Source organism: Tamandua tetradactyla, chromosome 8 (assembly GCF_023851605.1).
Source record: "Tamandua tetradactyla isolate mTamTet1 chromosome 8, mTamTet1.pri, whole genome shotgun sequence".
Lineage (NCBI taxonomy): Eukaryota > Metazoa > Chordata > Mammalia > Pilosa > Myrmecophagidae > Tamandua > Tamandua tetradactyla.
In genome coordinates, this window is record NC_135334.1 from 20,314,056 (window position 1) to 20,333,240 (window position 19,185).

The window sequence follows — 19,185 nt, forward strand, 5'->3', positions numbered from 1 at the left end:
GAGGTTTCCCAAGCAGTATTCCATGGATAGGGTCACATACATTTTACCATCTCAACAAAGACACTTTGAAAATTGGAAGGGGATACTAGAGATAATTATATCAGAACAATTGAAGCGCTTGTTTGAAAAAAGAGAGTTCTCTACAAAATTGGTTTGGAATATTCTGCCTCCCTTGAGCCTTCCTCACTTGAGGGCTGAAAGGTGCTGTAATTAAAACAAAGCAAACATTGTTTACACTTTGTTTAACTCAGTTTCCCAAACTTACTTGGTCACGGAGCCCTTTGTTTCCCAGCACAGATGTTAGTATTCTTTGAAGCGCATTTAGGGGATGCCGACTTAGGTAGGTGCCTCATAGTTCTAATATCTCATCATTTAAAAATAATCCTTGTGTTATTCAGAAACCTCATTTTAAAGCTCACCTGTTCCAGGCATGGTGCTGTGGACAGGAGGGACAGAAAGGGGGCCCAGAGACCCCGAGGGAGTGACCTGAAAAGCAACAGAAGCTTGTAAATGCTCATTCCTACTTCCTTCTCTTATCCTGGGTCTTTTTCCCAGGGACGGGGCTCCAGGCTTAGCAGAGACTGGGGCTTGGCCTCCAAACCCACACTCCACCCTGCCTTTCATGGGAAGGCCCTGCACCAAGGCCAGGCATGCAGCTCAGGGCTGCTGCACCAGGCCGTCCCTTCCCGTCATCCTCCAGGTAGAAGACTGCCTTGCCCAAGCACTCACCACCTGCCTACTTTCCGTTCCCCATTTCTTCCTTCCTAAGAGGTCCTTGCCTTGGCTCCGGGCAACAGAGTACCCAGCCCTAACAAGCCTATTTCAGACTTGGCCTGATTGACAGATGGACCATAGACTCCCAGGACATAACTGTGAAAGTTGAATTCTGGTCTCTGAAAATTTTTATTTTACCCCAGAGACCTCAAAGCATCATCGACCCTGAGATTTGGAAGGGACCTGAGAAAATTGTGTTAAACCTTTCCATGCAGTTCAGGGCTCTCCCCATCAGTATTATTATCCGAAAACAACCTAGAACAAGATCCAATAGAAAGAACAGACTTTGGAGTGCAATAGATCTGGAGGTGAGACCCAGCTCCACCACCAAAAGTCCGCGTGACTTTGGACAAGTTACCTAACCCCAACCCCACGAAGAATTTGGTTCCCTCATCCGTAAAACAGGAGTAATGCCTCCCTTATATTTGTTTTTAATTAAGATTTAATGAGATAACATCCATAAAGCCTCTAGCCCAAGGCCTGGCAAAGGGAACCTGCTTGTTAAATGTTAGCTCCCTTCCTTCCCGAAGGAAGCTGTCTACAGCTGTACGTCTCTGGATGTTATTAAACTCTTTCCCTCCCGCCATCCCTTGTGCTGACGGGGAACACTCCGATTGATGTTTTCAAAAGGTATTAAAAGGCAGTTCTGCTCAAGGAGCCGTGATTTGATATCCCTCTCCTGGACCCACTCCCCGCAAATTTGGAACATCTCATCCTAACAGGATGCAGCATGTACTCATTTTTTAATTAATCAGCAATGGGCAATGGTTCTCACCTCCTTCATTCCCTTTCCTTTTTTTTTTTTTCCACATGGGCAGGCACTGTCGCCTTTCCTTTTACAATAAGCCTCCTCACCAGCTGGGCCCCCACAAAGGGTGGAGATGGAGGTGGGGCAGCCACAGCTTGGGAGGGTGGCAAGGTGGTAAGGGATGTTATCGATAATCTCTCCCCCTCCTCCCTCCTCTCTTCCCTGCTGCCACACCCAAGAAATTTGTTGCTATTGTTAAACAAATAATACTGTATTTAGTCACTGTGACCCAACTTTTCTGTTTCCTTTCAGAGACACTGGTCTGCATTACTTTTTCTCTTTCTCGTTTTTTTTTTTGGTTATCAATATATTTTTGAGATCATATCATATGAGAAGCAGAAGAAATTATGTCCTAAGGTATAAGAGACCCAAGGAGATGATAGAATCAGAACATTTTTCTCCTTTGTTCTTAGGTGAGACAGCAAAGGGTCAACACTTATGTCGGTGAGAGGGGAGGAAGTAGTTAAAGAGTAGGTTGGTTCTCATTACTTTCCCTAGTTGCATACTAACCTCTTCCTTCACAGCACTTGCACAAGTATTAGTGTAATTATTCATTTACTCTCCCCTTCCCCCTCCCACACCCCCCAGACCAGGCTTCTTTAGGACAGGTAAGTAATGGCTCTGTGCTGTGGGGCTGTATCCTCAGTGTCCATTAGTGCTCCAGGCAATGTGTGTTGAATGACTGATAAGAATAAATGAGGCTGTTTCAAGGTTCCTCTCTACCTCCCTATGTCTTCTCTCCATGCTGGTACCCTGGGCTGGGACTGAACCAAAGCAAGGTCTCCCAACTGCTCTAAATAGAACCCCAGAGATCAACAGCTCTTATGGCAAGGTCCGGTTCCGTGAATGTGGCCACAATCCAGCCTAGCCTACCACTCCACCTCCTCACTCACACTCTCTCACACCTGAGTTCCAGCCCATTTCCTTCCTTGCTTCCTTCTCTCCATCAGTGCCAGCCTCAGGACCTTTGTACATACTGCTTCTTCAGCCTAGAATGTTCTTCTCTATATTCATTCCCCCACCCCAACTCAGACCCTTTCCTCTTGAATGTCTACTCATTTTTCTCATGTCAGTTTAAATATCATTACTCAGAGAATGGGTTTTGGAGCTCCCGACATCACAGATTGGGTTAGGTCCCTCAAATATCTGTACAATTTCTCTGAAAACCTTCACCTGCTTCAAATAGCATTTGTTTAATGTCTGTTTTCCCTACTAGACTGTCTGAAGGGATCACATGTGTCTAGTACATGACTGTATCCTCAGTGCAGTGAGTGCTCAAGAAATATTCAGGAAAGGCATGAATGAATGAATACCATACTGTCCCCAATTAAAAATTTTCAGTGGTTCCTCATAACTTTGGGGGTAATTTGGTATTCATGGCCCATCATCCTCTCTAAGTCTTAGTCCCAAACGTTGGCTCCAGCCAGACTTAAATGCTTGTGATTCTCCAATACACCATACTGTTTTATAATCCCATGCCTTCTCACAGTCTGTTCCTTCTGCCTGGCATGCTGTTCCCTCTGCTAATTCCTAATTTATTCTTCAAATGAGTTAGGGGTCAGCCCTTCATGACCCCATTCTGATTAGGATACATTTTATTCACGCTCCCACAGCACTCCTACAGGGCTCCTTCCTGTCACCCCTCATCCATTTGTTTACAGTTTCTTGCCTTTTTGGCTCCTCTTTCTCAGTTCCTTCCCTTGAGCCTCTTCCTTTGCCCATCCCCCAAGTGATGGTGTGCCCCAGGGTTTACCTCAGAACTCTCCCCTTTGCTTCCCCTAATACAAATTCCATAGGTGAGCTCCTCCTCCCCCAGGATTTCAGCCACCACCTGTATGCTTGTGACTTCCCAATCCATATCTCCATCTCAGCTTTCTCTCCTGACCTCCCAGATCTGTAATTCCAAGTTCCCAGAGATATTCTCACTTGGGTGTCCCACAGGCCTCACAGTACATCATAAAGATATAAAGAACTGAAGCCTTCACCTTTCCCTACTCCCAAAGCAGCTCCTCCTCCTGTGTTGGCTTATTCCATATATGGAATCACCATTAGCCAATCAGTCCAGCCTGGACACTGAGAGTCATCCCAGATTATTTTCCTTTCTTCATCGCTCTCCCCACCCAACTTCAAATTCATTCACCAACACCTAATAATTTTACTTTTTAATTAGCTCTTGAATCTCTCTCATCCCCCTCATTCTTACAACATGGCTGTACTTCAGTTTTCATTATTTTTCTACTGGATAACAGCAATCACAAACCATCTAGTCTCTCTACAACCATGTGCTCTCAAAACCATCCTCTATGCTGCAGCCAGAGTGATCATTCCACAAAGCAAATATGAGCATGTCAATGCTCTGCTTAAAACCCTCAATGAGTCCCCCAGCCTTCAAGTTTCTTAGCTTTGCATGTGGTTTCTTCCCAATCGGGGCCCTGCTTATCTATCTAGCCTCATCTTTCAACATTCTTCCACATGGATCCCAGTGTAGTCCCTTAAATGTGCCGTCTATTCTCCCGCTTCCATGCCATTGTTCTCCTATTTCCCCCACTGAGAACTCCCCACTTATTTGCCTCTTCACTCTTCCTTGTCCTTTTTGACTCCATTCAGATATTAACTATCTCCTTGGGGAAACCTTCCCTAACCACCACCTCCCAAGGCTCTGTTAACTGCTGCTCCTAAGTTCTCCTAGAGAAATGTTTATCATTCTTTTGTCTTTCTGCTCTGCTAGGCAATGAGGTCCTCCAGGGGCAGGGAGAAAATATTATTTACCTTTGTATCCTCAGCACTTGGCAAAAAGTCCAACACACAGTAGATGCTAAATAAATTTTGGTAAAAGAATGAATGATGGTGTGGTTTTTATGAAACAGCTATGCCCCACCCCAGACAAGGTGGAATTTTACCAATCCTTGAGTGTTCAAGATTTGGGGAAAATACCATTACCCCCACCCCCTTAATGTTCAACCACCATTGCCCCCATGGATGGAGAAGAACCCTCCCATCCCTACTCTCCAACCATATCCTCCAGGATGGAGAAGACCCTTTACCCTCCAGGCATCATTTCCCCAAGTGCTTGGCAGGTGGCTTGGTTCCAGGTCACTCACCAGCCGGGAATTGTAGATGGGTGATTTGATGGGTGTAGCCACAGGACAGTTGATTCTCTTCTCCTTTTGGCGACGGTTGCAGAACCAGACCCTCACCACCTCCTTCTCCATGGACAGCTGTTCTGCAATCATGGAGATCTCCTCTGAGCTAGGCTTGGGGTTCTACAGGGAAAGAAGGACCAGAGTATGGTCAGGAAAAGGGACCAGGAGGAGGTGGACACAGACGTTCCAAGGGAGCAGTGTAGAACAATAGACAGATTAAAGACTCTAGAGTGTGATAGACCTAGGATGGAATACTGACTTTTTCACTTACTGTGTGTCCTTAGGAAACTTTCTTAACCTTCCTGAGCTCCAATGTCATCATCTATGAAATGGAATAATAATACCTACCATGTAGGATTGTTGTGAGGAATAAAATGAGAAAATGTGTCTAAACTGCCAAGTACAGGACCTGACCCAGAGCAGAGGGTCCATAAATGTAGATTTTCTTCCCCCACCCCTTCCTTCAGGAGCCGTTCTAAAGAGAGGGTCCATTGATGAGTTGTGTGGGGCATGTAGAGTCCCTAAAACCCCCCCTTTCCTCAGTATCAGGTATTCTTCTGCCTTATAGCTGCTTCTTGTCCTCCTACATCAAAATAGGAAATGATAAAGTCAAAGTCAAAACAGATGGACCCATCAAGACCGAAGGGTATGTGTAAAGAGTACAAGGTCATCATTGCTTTGTTCTGACCCACACACCCAATTTTGGATCTCAGCCTCTTCCCACACCCCTTTAATCCTGCTGCTCTGAGAAGCCTAATTGAAGGAAAAGCCCCAGGATGTGTCCTCCAGCCACATGCACTGGGAGAACCGCTGGAGGGCAGCAGTCCTGGAGGCCCGGAGCCTGCCAGGCTGGACCAGGCCATGGGCTGGTCCTCAGGGACCCGAGGTGAGGGTGGAGGCTCTGGAGGATACTACCAGAGGGATCCTACTACAGGCTGTTTGGACCTCATCTGTTTTTCCAAATTCTCTTCACAACCCCCACAGGGCTCAAATCTGGTATTATTAGCTTCCACATTCTGGCTCAAGAATATGCTTTTGCTACAAGTTCAAAACAATGCATGTGTTCAATACGATTATAAGTATTTAAATGTGCCTGGAAGAAGGGAATAGAAAGAAATTCATTTAGATAGCATTTGGTAGTGGATTTTTTTTCTTTCTACTTTCCTGTATTTTTCAAATTGTCTGCAATTTGAGCATTTATTACTTTTTTAGCTTGAAAAATATAAAATTTACCTCATAGAAAATACGGAATTTAAATGCAAAGCCCTGGCTTTGTTCCCTTTTCCGAAATTGGATCCAGGAGCACACCCTCTTCAGGGACCCTGTGTCCTTTAAAGCCTTTAATGAGAGGGCAGTAGGCCCCAAATAGATGTCAGGGCAAGAAAGGTCAGTGAAGAAGAAGTTCTTGATGCCAAAAATAAAGGGCAGACTTCACCCTCTGCGGCCTGGGAGCTGGAGGAGGAGAGGGTTTTTGCTTCCTGGTCCCTTTCCGGGGGCCTGTGCCACCCCTGGACTCTTGGCCAATGGAGCAGGGTGAGCCTGCCTGCCCGCCCATCTCTGCAAGTCTGCCCAGCACCCCACCCTCCCCCCACCCGAAGGAACTGCTCACATCCTGAAATCTCTTTTCCAGTGTCAGGCGAATGTTGGTCTCAATGCTGGTCCGTTTCTTCCTCTTCCTACCAAATACTTCACTGAGCGTTGGGTAAGAGCTGGGGGTGCTGACGGAGGAGTCCGAAGGAGAGGACTCTGTAGGGAGGCGGGGCGGGAAGGAAGTTCAGAGAAGGCAACAAGAGGCCAGTTCTGGCCCTGTCCTAATGGACTTAAGGTCCACCGACCCTTCCAAGTGGGTTCTGCAGGACCCCCATCCTCCCAGGGGGGGCATCGTAACAGACCAGGAATCCTGCTTCTCCTCACTGTTCTGGGCAAAGGTCCTTCACGACTCCCACTGCGGTGTCTCCAATGTTTGCAGTCATGGTTCAGAGATGCCCAGACATCAGTGGCATGTGTGGGTGTGTGAGTACCAGCAGAGCTCCTACCAGTGATACTCATGAGTCTGTTTTGTTTTTAATATGTCTGGATGTGAATACCAAGTAAAATGTGTGTTGGTGTTTTGAGCTAAAATCACTAGCACTTGGCAGCAGAATGCTGGTGTTAACACTATCTTTTTTCAGTGTTATGTTGGAGCTAAGGCTATAGGATAAGCATGCATGTGTCTCCCTTAGGAAAAATTCAGGTATCAAATGGGGCATCACCTGTCTATAAGGTCCTTTCCCAAAGATTCTAAGATCCTGTGACTATTTTTCTCACATCAAGGGCCTCAATAAAAGCTGCTCATGGGACAGCCTGTTTGGGGGTTTAGAGGGCTTCCTTGTCCTTCTCCCACCTTTCCACAAGAAGAGTCTTCCACAGGGGTAACATCCTTGGTTGCCCACCCAATCATTTCCTCCGAATCCGCTGTTCCTTCCCTCTTCTCTTCACTTAGACCAGTGGTTCTCCACCAGGGTTATTTTGCATCCCTCTTCCCCTGCTGGAAATATTTGGCAAGGTCTAGGGGCCTTTTGGGGTGTCTCACCTTGGGGGTACTATTGGCATCTAGTGGGTAGAGACCAGGGATGCTACTAAATATTCTAAGCCTAACCCAAACAACAAAGAAGAGTCTGGCCAAAAATATCGATAGTGCCAAAGTTCAGAAACCCTAGACCTCTTCCAGACAGCATTCTGGGCAATCTGGTGAGCTGGCCTGTCTTGGCTGCATGAGTCCAGGGTAGGACATGGAATGGAAGCAAGTCATCCATGTCTTCAAGAGACGTTATCAGTAATAAAGCAGACATTTTCTTCTGTGCTTGCTCCGTCCCGTATCTTATTTTTCCATTAGTCCCAGACTCAGGAGGAGAAGAAAGGGGTGGCGTTATGTACTGATCCACCCCAATCCTCCATACAGCCAAGTTACTGGCCCTCTCAATACAGAATCCTCCAGGGCTCCCCCCACCCTCACTTCCCTGGGCCCTACCTGCATCGTTCAACCACTTCTCCAGCAGGGGCTTGAGCTTGCACATGTTCTTGAAGCTCAGATTGAGGGCCTCAAACCGTGAGATGGTCGTCTGGCTGAAGTCATTGCCATAGAGCTTTCCCATCGCCAGCCCCACGTCTCCCTGGACAGGGGGAGCAAGAGGAGGTAATGTGAGAGAGGAACTCCTCCTTTTGCCCATATCACCCACCATCCTAGCACCTGTCATACACCCAACCTAAACCTTCAAGCACCAACTCCCATTGCCTCAGCTCCTTTCCATGTCTTTTCCCTCTAAGAGGGATAATTGGTTCTTTATTTTCCTAGACTCTAGGGGATGATACCTGTGTGCCTTGGCCCTAGGCTGGCTCTTCTTTCTCTCCTCTCCTGCACCAGCATGGTCCTCACCTTCCCAACCAATGAAACTCTGCCCTTTGCTCAGGGAACACCATGATACGATAGGCCCATCTCACACGTGGAGCCTCAGGTGGCTCTTGTAACCTGCCCTTGGGAAGATGAGTCCCCACTCACTAAGCTCAACTTCTCCCATCTCTTCCCCCAAAACCAAACCTGGGTGAAGCCCAGCTTGATGCGCCTCTGTTTGAAGGTCTTGGCAAACTTCTCCAGCTCCTCAAGGTCACTGGGTTCATCAGCACTCCCAGCACTGGGCATATGCTTGGGCACTGGGAGATGTGGAGATGCTTCCAGATGGGACTCTAAAGAGGATCCTGGCAGCCCAGGACGCCCGACGGCCTAATGGGAAGCACATACCAAGCAGGGGCACAAATATTCAACTGATCAAATGACACTTGCTGAGGTTTCTTATGAAAGAGCCCACATAAAGAATCATAGAATCATTTGCTTCCTATTTTTTGATGGCATGGATGTGGAAATTGGAATTTCTATGAAGCTTTGGCAAATAACTAGAATAGCCAGTGTACAAACAGAAGGAGTGTAAGGTAGGGAGGTGGCCTTTCTGGGTTCTGTTCTATGACTCACTGTTTGACTGTGAGCAGGTAACTTCCTCCTTTAAGTTTCCCACCATAAAAGGAGCTAGCAGGGTTCTTGACAGACTCCAAAAACAAATCTCAGCATGGGACAAGGAAAAGGTTGTTTGTCTTGCCTGTTCTTTTCCAAAACACAAGTCTTAACTGAAGATGACAGAGGACACTTGAGAGTTCCTTATACTAACATAAATTCTGTAAAATCTCTCTTTAAAAAGTCTTTCTAAACTACTGTTATCTTTACTGAGAGTGGGTTTTTTGCTTTGTTTTGTTTTTTGCTTTTGCCTTTGGTTTATCAAAGGTATTCCAAAGCCATTGAAAATGCACCTTGATCTCATTCATTGTTATTCAGGAGATAGTCTTTTTTTACTTTATTTTCAAAGACAAATGTACCCTTAAATCTAGAATTCATGCTGTGCCCATTGGGAGTCAGGAATGAATCCAACGCTTGGAAATGTTTATCATCCCACAAACAGCCTCAAGCATTTTGTCCAGCCCAGGGGTCCCTGTCCATGTGGATGACATAAGTTAAGTCCACCTTTTTCTCTCCTTCCAATATTCCTCTGTCCCTAGACTGGAATTGATTTTACTCCTCTCTTCCATGATATTCAGGTCTACCATTCAGATAGGCATCTTTATGATGAAGAAGGTAAAAGGACCAGAGAAAAGTTAAGGAGTCTTTTACCCCAGTGAGGGTTTTTTTAGAACAGAATGGTTTGGAACTGTCATGGATTTGGACACATTTGGTTGCGATGGTGGTAAATCAGACACTCAAGACCAAGTCCTAGGCCTCTCTGATTATTCCCCTTCATTAATTCTTTCATTTGACAACTACTTATCTAGCTTTAAGACAGACCCTCTATCAACCACCTCCCTATATCCAGTCAGTTCCCAAATTGCCTTGATTCAACCTCCCAAAATATTTCCTCATTCATCCTTTCCTCTCTATTCTTATTGCTACCCTAAGCCAGAAACTTATTAACCATCCCCAGAATGATTTTAATAATCTTTTAACAGTCTCTCTCTTATTTAATATTATAAGATGTGATCGTGGATCTTAAATACTAAGATCTCTTCCAGCACTAAGACTATGATTTTGAGACTTGAAGGAGAGCAGCCAGGAGGAAATGGAAGAGCCGGTTAGGACTTCTTAAACCCACTAGATGGCGGCCTCAGCCCTCCAGACATCTTCAGTGGCCTCTCTAGCCCTCTCCAAAGGCAGGGCCCTTAGTGAATTGGGTGGATCTGACCACAGAGAAGGGGCTTTATGATCTCCACAGTCCTTCCTATCTAGCCTGTGCATCCACCTGCGCAGAGCTGTGCAAGTTCCTAATTGCACAGACGAAGGGAGGAGTGGCAGCAAAAATACAGTTCATGCTGCTCTCACCAAGCCATATCCCCTGGCATGAGGCTGCATCTGGCCAGGGGAAGAGGTTCCTTTTTCCCTACTTTGCAAGAAGATGCCGTGTAGAACCATGACAGCTCTGTAAATGGCCCCTCTCCCAGACCTCGATGGGTCTGGCCCATCCCTGTGCTGCTGCAGCAGGTGGTGAGGAGCAGGGGGTCTTAAGAGGGATGAGACACTAGCTGACCTTGTGGTCTCAGGACATCGCGTCTGTGGTATTCTGGTCTCCCCCTTAGGGCTTGGGAGCACCTAGGCAGAGCTGGTGCCACCTTGGCTTGCCTGGAAAGCTAGCTGAGCCCTGGTTCTCAGAGGCGGGAAGCTAGGGCCTGATATGGCTGGAGCTGAGGGATTGGAATCTCTGGGTTCTAATTCTGGCCCCACGATTGAGAGTGGGTAAATTGGCTCCCTGGCTCTAACCTAGATTTCTACATGTGTCAAAAGGGGTAGTCCCTTCTGTTCCCTCTCCCCAAAAGAATAAGTGCCCTGCCAAGGTGGCGGGGGAAAGACCAATGAGCTTAAGTCTGTCAAGAGCCGAGACATTCCTAGAGGAAACGGAAGAATGCGGTTGTTTACCTGGGACGCGAGGCCAGGCCCCGTCTGTGGGAGGAGGAGACTGCTTTGTTGCTGTGGAAAGGGGAGAAGATTTGGCTGCAGACCTGGGTGAAAGGGGAGAGATAAGGCAATAAACACATAAAATCCAGGCCATCGGAAAGACACGCTTTACAATTTTGGAACCGTGATAACTGCCCCCATCCCCTGCTATCTATATCAGATCCTTTGACCCACCTCGAGCCTCATGGAGAGGCCCCCACCATGGGCACTACCAGGCATTGCCACACACAGGTGGAGGCGAATCAGACACAGGAATAAACAGAGATGTAAACAGCAGTCCCCAAACCAGTCCTTCTGCCCGCCCGCCCATCCGCCACCTGTCTGCCTGGAGAGGTGCAAAGGGTCAAGGCAATTTACTCTGGGGCAGAAGAAACCCAAGAGGGGAGGAAACAAGGGCCGATTACTGAGAAGCAAGCTGGAGCAGGGGATTTCAGTTTTTTTCTGCAGAAGTAGCTGGGATGGCTGCAAAAGCCATCTTCGAGGGGTCTGGGCCATACAACTGCAAAGGGTGGTGGGTCATTGGCCAGAAGCTCTGGGCAGAGCCAGAATGTTTTAGACTTGGGAGGAGGGCTAAGAAAGAAGGGAAGGTTGGGGATCCAAGCCTCTGGACACTCCATCTGGTAGCACAAACTCTACCAGACCATCTTCTCCTTCCCTCTCCGGGAAAACTGCAAAGGGCTCTGCCTAGTGGGCGGCCGTGCAGGTTCTCTTGGGAGACCACGGCCAGGACCTCTCACTCTCACTACAGGAGTGGGGCCATCGACTCGCCAAAGCAGATGATGGGGTGCGTCACTGCAATCACTTATCACAGAAAGGAACCTTGGGACCTCTCTTGGCCCTAAACTGTTCTAGATCACTGATGTAGGGACTCTGCTGATACTGAATTTTATGCTTCTCAGTCTGAAAAACAGGGCTTAATTTTTCCCTATTAAAATAAATAGGCATGGAGGGTGCATGAGCGGTTCAGTGATAGAATGCTTAGAATGCCTGCCTTCCATGCAGGAGACGGGGCCCCATTCCCGGACCATGCACCCCCAAAATAAATAAACAAACAAACAGATAAATAGACAAGAAAGGTCTCATAAAGAACCTAAGGCAGGAGGTTTGAGGACTAATAGTAATCTTAACATTTATGTTGGATTTTTAAATGTACAAGGTCTTTTCACACACATTATTTCAAATAAGCCTCAATACCCTTGTGAGACAGAGTTTCACTGTTATCCCCCTTTCATGGAGGAGGAACTGAAAGCTCAGGGAGGTTTCAGCTAGGTTAATCTCCCAAGGCCACACAGCTAATAAGTGATTGCTTACCAACCAGTGTTTCTGACTCCAAATCTTGAACTTTTTTCCCCCAACATCATACTCTGACCTCACTGGTTATATGTCTGGACCACTTTCACATCACTCTCCAGTCTTCCAAAAATACATGTAATTAACTGTTATCTTGCTTTTCCTATCCCAGGAGTATGATATGTATTGATTAGCCAAAATAAACACTTGAAAGAAAGGTTCCAATATGTCATTCATCATCATAATATTCTGAGAAGCTTTCCAAGGCATCTCAGAATATTATGATGATGAATGCTCTAATTTGAGAAGAGAGAATTGCATTTAATTTGAATTCTGAATTTCCAGAGCCTCTACTTGGGATTTGTGCAACAGACGAGACATGATATTTCCGCTATCACTTTCAGCCCTAGTTGGTAGAGATGGGAGAGGGAGAGGCCATATCATGCAGTGGCCAAAAGCATGGGTTTCAATCAGAATGTTCTGGTACTTTCTACTAACTCACCAAAGGCATGATATGCCTACCTACTGTACAGTTGTTTTGAGGGATAAGTCAGAAAAATCTCTCAGCAGAGCTCCTGGCACAATGTGCTCAAGAAATGTTAGCTCAGTGAATAAAAAAGTGTTTGCAAAGTCCCCTTGGGGGAATGGTGAGAAGGGGGAAAATTCAACTTTCCCAAGTGGAGAACTCTCGATATCTTCACAAGCAGTGGGGACAACCAAAGTAATAGGCCGAGCCCCCAATCTTGGGATTTGTTTATATGAAACTTAACCCTGCAAAGGATAGGCTAAGCCTACTTAAAATTAGGCCTAAGAGTCACCCCCAAGAGAACCTCTTTTGTTGCTCAGATGTGGCCTCTCTCTCTCTTAGCCAACATGACAAGCAAACTCACTGCCCTTCCCCGCTCTATGTGGGACATGACTCCCAGAGGTGTGGACCTTCCTGGCAATGTGGGAAAGAAATCCTAGAATGAGCTGACACTAGTCTCAAGGGATTGAGAAAACCTTCTCGACCAAAATGGGGAAGAGCAAAATGAGACAAAATAAAGTGTCAATGGCCGAGAGATTTCAAACAGAGTCAAGAGGTTATCCTGGAGGTTATTCTTACGCATAATATAGGTATCATCTTTTTAGTTAAGTTGTAATGGAGAGGTTGAAGGGAACTGCTTGAAAATGTAGAGCTGTGTTCCAGTAGCCATGTTTCTTGAAGATCATTGTATAATGATATAGCTTTTGCAATGTGATTGTGTGATTGTGAAAACCTTGTGTCTGATGCTCCTTTTATCTACCTTATCAACAGACGAGTAAAACATATGGATTAAAAATAAATAATAGGGGGAACAAATGTTAAAATAAATTTAGTAGATTGAAAATGCTAGTGATCAATGAAAGGGAGGGGTAAGGGATATGGTATGGATGAATTTTTTTTCTGTTTTCTTTTCATTTCTTTTTCTGAATTGTTGCAAATGTTCTAAGAAATGATCATAATGATGAATATACAACTATGTGATGATATTGTGAGTTACTGATTATATATGTAGAATGGAATGATCATACAGTAAGAATGTTTGTGTTTCTATGTTCGTATGTTTAGTAAATAAATAAATAAATAAATAAATAAATAAATAAATAAATAAATAAAAGAAGTGTTAGCTATTGTCCTTAATATTCCAGTTGTTTGCTCTCAGTCATGGAGAAGTTCTCTGGTAATAACTTTCCTGCCAAAAGAAACCTGAGAACCCTCTCTGCAGCCTGTGGGTGGCACTGCCGCTCCGTCCAAATGGAATATACCCAACCAGGCGAGGACAGAGAGGCTTCCACAGGGGGCCAATCTGAGGGCACATCCAGGATAGATTCCCAAGGAATTGGGACTTGTTTTCATGTCCTGCACTTCCCAAGGAGATTCTCTTTCCTTTCCCACTCCCCCCTGTACCTTAAGTCTCAACTTTCCACGAAATGGAGGTGGCGGAGGGGGAGGGGATAATGCAGTGGGGTGGGGTGGGCAGACCCAGAAGGGGGCTGGGAAGAGAAGCAAAGAAGGAGGCCTAAGTCTGGAGGAGTAATACCAGTGCCCCTTCCTTGGGCCTGAGGTGGACAAGCTGGTTCTCACAATGGAGGGGTGAGGGACTCCCTTGTGCCCCACACTTGGGCTCCATCCCCCAGCAAGCAGCAATGGGTGCTTTATCAGATTTGTTCTATTTGGGGAAACCCCAGGTATTTACCTTGCTGCCCAGGCTGGGTCTGAGATAGCAGGAACTGGGAAACAGACTGTAAGTGGCTGGGAACCAGAACGAGCTGCTGGAGTGGATGGAGGGAAGCCATGTCCTGTGCATGGGGAGACACAGAAGTCAAAGAACGGAGGAGCTGGGGGGCGCTGGTTCCATCTGCAGGCTGCCGATCTGTCTCCAAACTCAGCGTTGGACGGCAGTGACCTTGCTGTAAGCCTCGGTGGATGCTTAGCACATAGTGTCTAGCACATAGTAGCTACTACATTAATCACGGTGTTGTTACAGCTTCAACTCTCAGCCAAGTAGTGCCTTGCAACATATTACTTAACCCTTGCCTTGTTATTTAATTCTTGTGTGTGTCAGTCCAGTCTCCCAACTAGACTGTGAATGCCTTCAGGGTAGAGACTGGGTTTCATAGATCATTCCAAAGTTTAGTCTAGAAATGACATGCAATCCCAATTGTCCAATTATTTTTTTTAAATACAAGCCACTTGATTATACCAAAATTCTTTTCTGGAGTGGCATTGGGGTAAGGGAAGTGGGGAAGGAGTCAAGTTATTTTTAGTAAAACCAACTTGGTAAAATAGAAAGCCCCCTTCTCTGGGTTTCTCTAGCCTGTCCAGGAACCTGGAGTTCCAATCCCAATACTTGGAGGATCTGGGATGCTCTACAATCTGAGCCCCTAGGACTTTGTGCCCCGACTGGGCTGAGCTTAGATCTGGGCCCAGAGAGGATTTGGTAAAACCTGGCTGAATGAAGAAGTAGAGGAATGATGCACATTCTATGCTTAAATCTTTCCGGAGAAGGAGACATGTGCTCTTACTGTTTTAGGGTGTCTCTTTTCCCCATTCAAGCACTCCATTCTAATTTAGCTTTGACATAAAACTGCAGGCGGGAGAGCAGGCACCCACTGGGGACAGAAACACTCTATGACTGTAGCACTAGCTGTCATCCCAGGATGTTCCTGGATGTGGCTGGCAGACAGCAGTAGCTCGGCTGCTTTGTTCGATCGTTTTGGTGGCATTGGTCCCCTTGGCTCCCAGAGAAGTGGAGACCACCCTCTCCACATGCCTGGCCAGTCCTCGCCTTTCAGAGGTACATGTTCCGCCCCCCACCCCAGGCCTCCTAATCTCTTTCCAACATTCCCTGCAGAGGTTTCTTTAGACAAATATTGATTAACTGAGTGCCAAGCTTTGGGGTCAAGCATTCTGCAGAGGGCTTGAATTAAACTCACTGGTCCATTGAGAATATTGGGATTCCCTAAAATGGGCTGGCATTTACCCCAGACATCTGGTTTCCAGACATTACGGCAGGCCCTTGAGACAGGTGGCATGGCCGATGGGAGAGAGGATCCTGCAGGGAGTCGCTGAGGTCCTCGGTTTTAATCTGTAAGTGGAGGGAAGAGGTGAGTGTCAGTTCTGCTCTCTCCCAGGCGGACAGAAAGGGAAACGTGCAGCATATCAAGGTGGGAGAGGACCTGGAAGGTTCAGAGCTCAGGGCAGGGAGTGTCTTTGGGCTGCAGCTTGACCTCATCTGACCCATTTTCTGGACTGTGTGTCCTTCAGGGCAGGGCAGCTGGGGAGACGCGTGTGAGCTGGCACTCCGGGAGACCAGTCTGCCAGGTGGGAAATCCACGTAGAATTGTGGAGCACCATTCTGTGGGCCGTGCCAGCTCACAATGCGGTTTACGGTCTTCTTCATTGAAATGCGAAGAACAGTGTATTGTAGTGACTTTTAAAAATAAAACTCGATGTATTCAATTCTTTGACATTCTGAGATAATGCTCTCTTTTTTCCCCTTGGGGGGAGGAGATGTTAGAATATTTTTTTCTATTTTGAGATGACGGTGATCTGAAATGGTATTTTAAAAGGCTCCTTATCTCACAAAGTTAAAAAAAAAAAAAAAACCAATGCTATCTTGATCTCCAAATTGTATATGTTTATTTTCTTTGTGCACAAAATGCCATGCATAAAATCCCAAAGTCTGGGGGCCACTAATCTGGAGGGCTAGCTTTCTCTCCACACCCCACACCCCTGTTTTCACACACTTCTGTGTCTTTTCTGCAGCTGCTTCTTTGCCTGCATGGCTTTGGTGACAGTCCTTCCTTGTCTCCCTCACAGGTGGGTACATGCCTCCCTTCCAGCCACTGTTGCAGCTGCAGCCTGAAGGGCGTGTGGTGGTTTCCAATCTCTCTCCAATCTCTACCACCCTTCAGTGACAGTACAAACCAGCCGCATGTGTTTCCCAGGTGTCCTAGGGCAGGGCAGGAAGCACTGCTTGTATCCATCCCACCCAAAGAATGACTATACTCTTGGAGATTTTCAGGAAGTCCTCTGGATTCATATAATATGGCAAGGGACCCAGGATCCAGAGCACACCTTATAAAAGATATTGGTGACATAACAACAACAACAAAAGGATATTGGATATTGGTGATATCCTCTTTTGGAGACATCTGGCTGCTCGTTCTCCTATCTAGACAGAAACTCTTGGCCACGGGGATTGTGTCTTAAACCACTTTCTTGGTCTACACTGGGAATGTCACTGACATCTTGGAATTTCTCTCATCTGTATTAGTTTAACCCAAGTTAAAGATCCAGACTGTCAGCTATAATTATGCTTAATCCCTGTGGAAAATGATGCTTTGGATCATTGGAGAGAGAATTACCTTTGGTTGGACAGCCAGGAAGATCCCACTGTGTGCCACTGGAGACTGAGATGGGAGCTACTCTCCTAAACATGATGCCCGGCACATAGTAGGAATCCAGGGCATGTTAATTGAATAGGTGACATAAACAAAACCTCTCTCTCCATAGCTCCAGGGACACACAGTGAGGAAAGCATTCAACAGGGAGCTAGGCTGACCTTGTTTCTGGTTCTAACCATGCCTCTATCCTACTATGGAAACTGAGCTATCTATCACTCTACCTCTGGGACTGTTTCCCCAACTGCTCTGTGGTTCCGTATGATTTTTCTCGCCTTCAGTCCTAAAATGGAATTACAAATTCCAATTTCACAGTGCATTGGTAGACTTGGCTGGCCAGGTTGGTACAGTACTATTAGCTAATTCAGATCTAAACAGCCAATGCAGATCTAAGAAGCCCTGGTCGTACAGGAATTGGTAAGAAGATGCATCTTGGAGAGGTGGTCTGTACAAATCATTTTTCTCTTCCCTCACCTAAGGAAACTGTTGTAGAGCCTTGGAAGCAAAGGGAGATGGGGCTAAAGAAAAAGGGAGAGAGAAGGGAAGGACACAGAGTTGGACTTTCTGGAAACTCAAAAGCCATGGGCATCCAGGAAAGCCCCACTCCCTGCCCCCACCCTACCCCTTCAGCTCTTCCTATCCACACTTGGTGTCTCTATCTAAGAAGTTCTGATGTCCTACTTCTGCCTCCAGAAATCAGAGTTTCCAGGGCCTAGATTCCAGGAAGAAATTTAGATTTTTTAAAACTAGAAATAGATGATGAGCTACTTATTTAAAAACAACTTGAAGGTTTGCTTGGAAAGGAGATTTTACTTAAGAAAGCCTTTTTTTGGCCAGTTTTTCATCCCCACATCTTCCCTCGACATGTCCACCCTATCCCAGGGCCTCCCCCATCCCCGACAGGGGTAAGTGAGACAGAATGGAGGAAGTGGGACAGAAGGAGAACATGGAAAATTGGAGCTGAAGTCATGCTGGAGGAACCGCCACAGGCACCTTGGCCTGGCTCCAGCTCAGAGGCAAGTGGCAGGGTTCCTTTATAGACTCATTATGCGCAATGAAGAGATAAGGAGGTGCAGCTATGACAGAGCTTGAAAACATGTGCTTTGCCTTCAACCTGGGTGCTATCTGTTAGAATCAGTGCCAGGTCTTCCTGCAACTCTTAATTTCAGAAACCAGTGACAGCATAAAAGAAAACTCACTCTTTCATCTTGCTTCCTGGATCAATCATCCTCCAAACTCTTTTTGGGGGGTGCTCCTAACCTCCCAGTTCTGAAAATGAAGGGCCTGAGCCTAGAAAGCCCTTTGGGTGCTCTTCTGGGACTTTCTGATGACCCCATGTGTGATGCCTCCATTTCATTGCTTCTCAGACCTTTTACACGCTCATTTTTCATAATCATCCTTTGGGAGTGAGGTGACAGCGATGACCCCCAAAGAAGTCAGTCCTAAATAAGCCAAATTGAAAGAAGACTTCTTTCTTGATGACAGTTGTAAAATATCAACTGAATGTGGTTAGCGTGTCTCAGAGAGAGTCGAGTTGGAATAGGAGGGAAAGGAGATACATCAACAACACCTGTTGACTCCAGCGCACTTCTTGGACACTCTCAAGGGAGTAAGAAACCAAGAAATTCAGAAATAAAGCCCTACTTGATTAAAAAAAAAAAAATCCCTTTTCACAACTGTCGAATGGAAAAGATTGGAACACTTCCAGGCAACTGGGTGTTGGCTGAGGTTCTGGAAGGTGAGTCTCGGGAAGAGGCTGCTGTTGGAGCCCATTGACTTTTCAGGTGAGAACCGGAGGCAAATTGGATGGAACCCTGATCTCTCCTGTACTTGTGAAAACCCAACCAAAGCCACAGGCTGCCTGGAATCTTGAAGAGTGTCTTTAGGGTCTCTCAGCGTCTCTTCTCATGCAAGGCGCACATTTCTCCAGGCTCTGTTTGGGATGGTCTCGTTCCTGGAGACGTGGGCCACCCCAGAGTGCTCTGCATTGTCGCAGGCATGGACTATCCCGTCCACTCATTAGATGAGGTTTGTTGCTTTAGGATCTTATCCACCCACTGAGAGTTGCAAAGGTGTTACAGTGAGTCTTGGGCAGTGATCAAGATGGTAAAAAGGTATCAGTGTGATTTTCTTCTCTAATTCCAGTGAACTCCCTGACATCACCTACTCAAGAAAGCCGTAACCTGGAAGGAGCAAGCCCCTTCTGAGAAGGA

At 46.4% G+C, this 19,185-nt stretch overlaps 1 protein-coding gene across 2 annotated transcripts in view; it reads right to left on the reverse strand.

The window, feature by feature from the left end:
* POU2F3 (POU class 2 homeobox 3) overlaps positions 1–19,185 on the reverse strand; it is a 70,579-nt gene that overhangs the window by 2,066 nt on the left and 49,328 nt on the right. For both annotated transcript variants that reach the window (XM_077112023.1, XM_077112024.1), the window contains exons 3-10: positions 15,550–15,654; positions 14,263–14,365; positions 10,715–10,797; positions 8,303–8,485; positions 7,736–7,877; positions 6,335–6,471; positions 4,684–4,845; positions 420–486 (exon numbers count right to left, since the gene is read on the reverse strand). In XM_077112023.1, the coding sequence (XP_076968138.1) occupies positions 420–486; positions 4,684–4,845; positions 6,335–6,471; positions 7,736–7,877; positions 8,303–8,485; positions 10,715–10,797; positions 14,263–14,365; positions 15,550–15,654 (982 nt within the window). The remainder of the gene's footprint in view (positions 1–419; positions 487–4,683; positions 4,846–6,334; positions 6,472–7,735; positions 7,878–8,302; positions 8,486–10,714; positions 10,798–14,262; positions 14,366–15,549; positions 15,655–19,185) is intronic.